The sequence below is a fragment of the Mustela nigripes genome, chromosome 1 (assembly GCF_022355385.1).
Source record: "Mustela nigripes isolate SB6536 chromosome 1, MUSNIG.SB6536, whole genome shotgun sequence".
Lineage (NCBI taxonomy): Eukaryota > Metazoa > Chordata > Mammalia > Carnivora > Mustelidae > Mustela > Mustela nigripes.
Window position 1 is genome coordinate 46,995,716 of NC_081557.1, and position 3,556 is coordinate 46,999,271.

The 3,556-nt window shown below is 40.1% G+C and overlaps 1 protein-coding gene across 1 annotated transcript; it reads right to left on the reverse strand.

Annotated features, from left to right (window-relative positions):
* Nucleotides 1-1,384: 1,384 nt before the first annotated feature.
* On the reverse strand, nucleotides 1,385-2,338 carry LOC132011751 (olfactory receptor 52R1-like). Its single transcript, XM_059390844.1, has one exon. The coding sequence runs from the start codon at nucleotides 2,327-2,329 to the stop codon at nucleotides 1,385-1,387; it is 945 nt and encodes a 314-aa protein (XP_059246827.1). The 5' UTR covers nucleotides 2,330-2,338.
* Between the last annotated feature and the right edge of the window lie 1,218 nt (nucleotides 2,339-3,556).

The window sequence follows — 3,556 nt, forward strand, 5'->3', positions numbered from 1 at the left end:
GCTTTTGCTTTGCTTCTCAGATTGCCTACTCCATTCCCTTAGGCTTTGGCACTGAATTAACCTTTTCTGTACACTTCTGTTCTTGTCTGCATTACTTTTTTTCTCATGTTAAAATGACACTCTCAATCAAGGGTAATTTTACAAATATATGAAAGTGTAAAAAAGAAAACTAAAATACCATAAATTTCACTACTCTCTGTTATTAGTGTTTCGATGTATTCTGAATCTTTTTCTATGTATATGTATTTCTTCTTAGAATTGATTTCTGCCTTATGGACAGATGTCATTTTTCTTTTTTATTTAATATTTTATCTTGATCATTCTTCACATTTTTACATGCTCTTTGCAAATATATTAGTTACTTGATACATGATATGCAATTGCTCATTCTTCATCCGGATCTTATATATCAATATGTGTAAGTTTCCCTGTTTTTGTTTTTATAAATAATGAATCTCTGCATGCCTTTGTACTGTTTTTCTTCCCCTCAAATTCTACTTGTACAAAGAGATTCCAAGATGGGAAAAATACATGTATTTTATAACTGTTTTGGTGGAAAGTTGTAATCTGTTTTTTAAAAAAGCATAGGAACCTGGACTTCTCCTGGCAGGGTAAAAATAATTTTCACTGTAGTGGTCTGTGGAAGATGGAATTCTGTTAAAATCTTCACTAATTTGAATGGTGGACATACTTTTTACAGTTTTCCTGTGATGTGAAGATTGGTCAACTCAGTATTTACGGCCAGTCACGTTTCTCAGAGAGCTCATGTTCTGGGCATCATGAAACATTTCCTTTTGTTCTGGAGGGTTGCTAACCTCTTGTTCACAGAGATGACTTACTATTATTATTACTAAATTCAGTTAGCCAGCATATAGTCCATCATAAGTTTATGTTGTGGTGCTCAGTGATTCATTAGTTGCATATAAAGCCCAGTGCTCATCCCAGCATGTGCCCTCCTTAATACCCATCACTTTGTCACCATATTCCCCCACCTACCTCCCTTCTGTGTCCCTCAGTTAGGTTCCTGGAGTCCAGAGTCTTTCATGGTTTGTCTCCCTTGATTTGTTTCCATTCAGTTTTCCCTTCCTTGCCCTGTGGTCCTCCACTCTATTCCTTATGTTCCACATATGAGTGAAACCATAATAATTGTCTTTCTCCACTTCATTTATTTTGCTTAACTTAGTCCCTTCCAGTTCTGTCAATGTCCATGATAGGTATTCATCCTTTCTGATAGATGAAGAATATTCCATTGTATATATGTACCGCATCTTGTTTATCCATTTGTCTCCCAGAGATGACTTTGTGCTAATATGTGAAGATCCCAGACCAGTGGGGCAGTGGGGTTGGTTGTGCCGTGGGGTTGGTTGCTACCATGACGTTTGGCTCAGGGATCTTTCCCACAACATCCTTGAATAACCCTGTCCCTGATCTGCTTGGTTCTAACTCCATAGATGATGGGGTTGAGCATGGGAGGTACCAGGAGGTAGAGATTAGCGAACATGACATGTACCACTCGGGGCACATGATGTCCAAAGCGGTGGGTGAGGAAGGTAAAGAGGGCTGGGATATAAAAAGCCAAGATGACACAGATATGGGAAGCACATGTGCCAAAAGCCTTGAGTCGGGCCTCCTCAGAGGGCAACCTCAGAACAGTTCTCAAAATCATCACATAAGATATACTAATGACAATTATGTCAAAGCCAATCACAGAGAAGGCCGCAAAGAGCCCATATGCACGGTTGACTCTAGTATCTGCACACACCAGCTTTAGCACAGCCATGTGCTCACAGTATGACTGGGGAATGACATGATTGGTGCAGAAGGGCATCCTGGACACCATGAAGCAGAAGGGACTCACCCACAGCAACCCTCTCATCATCACAGCTGCCCCCAGTTTACCCACCACAGCTGGGGTCAGGACAGTAGAGTGGTGCAGTGGGAAGCAGATAGCCACATAACGGTCCAAGGCCATAGCCATGAGCAACCCAGACTCCACAGAAGAAAAGGCATGGATGAAGAACACCTGGATGAGGCAGGCATGGTATTCAATCTCATGAGCATGAAACCAGAGTATAGCCAGCATTTTAGGTTGGGTGGAAGAGGACAGGGCCAGGTCAGTGACAGCCAGCATGGCTAGGAACAGGTACATGGGCTCATGCAGCGTGTGGTCAGTTCGGACTATATGAAGGACAATGACATTGCCAACTACAGCCACAAGATACATGGCACAGAGGGGGAAGGCAATCCCAAACTGGTAATTCTCAAGTCCTGGGATCCCAAGTAGGATGAAGGACACAGGATGCAAAGAGCTGTTCCCTGAGGCCAGCATCACAGGATGGTTAATTTGTTCTCCATTGTGAAGGTAATCTACTCTCTGTAGGTGATAAGAGTCAAAAAGTAATTATTAATATTTTAAGTATTTGGAATGTTTCAAGTGAATCAAAGGGCAGTAGGGCTTAATGGTAAACTGGAAGAATTTCAACTGTTTTAATAAAAAAAATTTGGCAACATAAAGTGATGTTCCTCTTTATTCCTCATTCATATTTATGTCATTCAAAATGGGATCAAAACATACTAACTGCAAGTGTGATTTTTGTCAAAGAATCAAATTTTCCTTGAAAGTAGAATCTGCTAAGGTAAAACTATCCTGGTAATAATCAGTAATAATCAATATTGCCCTTCTATTCTTCAGAACTAACTGATTTTTTTAACCTTTCCCATAGGTTCTTTTCCCTCTGTTTAAGCCACTTAGGTGACTTTTCAGGATAGGAAGCTGGTTTGGAAAACACTTTGTCTTAAAGGCTCATAGGAAGAAGTTATGTGTGATGTTGAGTTAGCTTTGACTCTAGGAGTTATCCAGAGAATCCAGGTTGGAGGATAGTCACTGATTATTGTGCACGTATAATTAATTCTGTTATCAATGGTGTATGTCCTCCTAGATTAGGTGTCAGCAAGCTCATTTCTGTAAAAGGGTAGATCATACATATTTTATGTTTTATGTGCTGTACAGTCTGTGTTGCAGCTAGACAGTTTAGCCCCTATAGCCTGAGAACAACCACAGTCAGTATAGTGATATGTGAGTGTGATTATATCCAAATACAATTTTATTTGTGAAAACAGGGTGCAAGCTTGATTTTGTCTGCAGGCTTTGGTTTTCTAAATCTTGTCATGATGATAGATTTTTATGAGATGATCCCTGAATAGTGCACCATCCTAGCAACTCTGTGCTTAGCACAGAATAGGGGTTTGAAAATATTTGCTGGATCAAATAACAAATAAATTGTTCAGTGGCAATAGCCTTTTTAACTAATGATGCATATCTTAAAATTTTCTGATGAACTTTTTAACACTGCTTAGGCACCATGGCCGCAAGAGAGTTATACATCGTTCTCATACCATGGTCTGCTGTGCTGGCCAGTGAAAGACCTGAATGTCTTCCTCTACCTCTACTTGTTTCACATGGTGCTGTTCTTTGATCCCTCTGGTGACTAACATCTACCAAGGATTGATGACACAAAAGCTTACCTGATCCTTACTAGGCACCTTTTCACTATTT

Excerpts from the sequence above, each read along its gene's own strand:
- LOC132011751 (XM_059390844.1), bottom strand. The coding sequence starts at position 2,329 with ATGCTGGCCTCAGGGAACAGCTCTTTGCATCCTGTGTCCTTCATCCTA.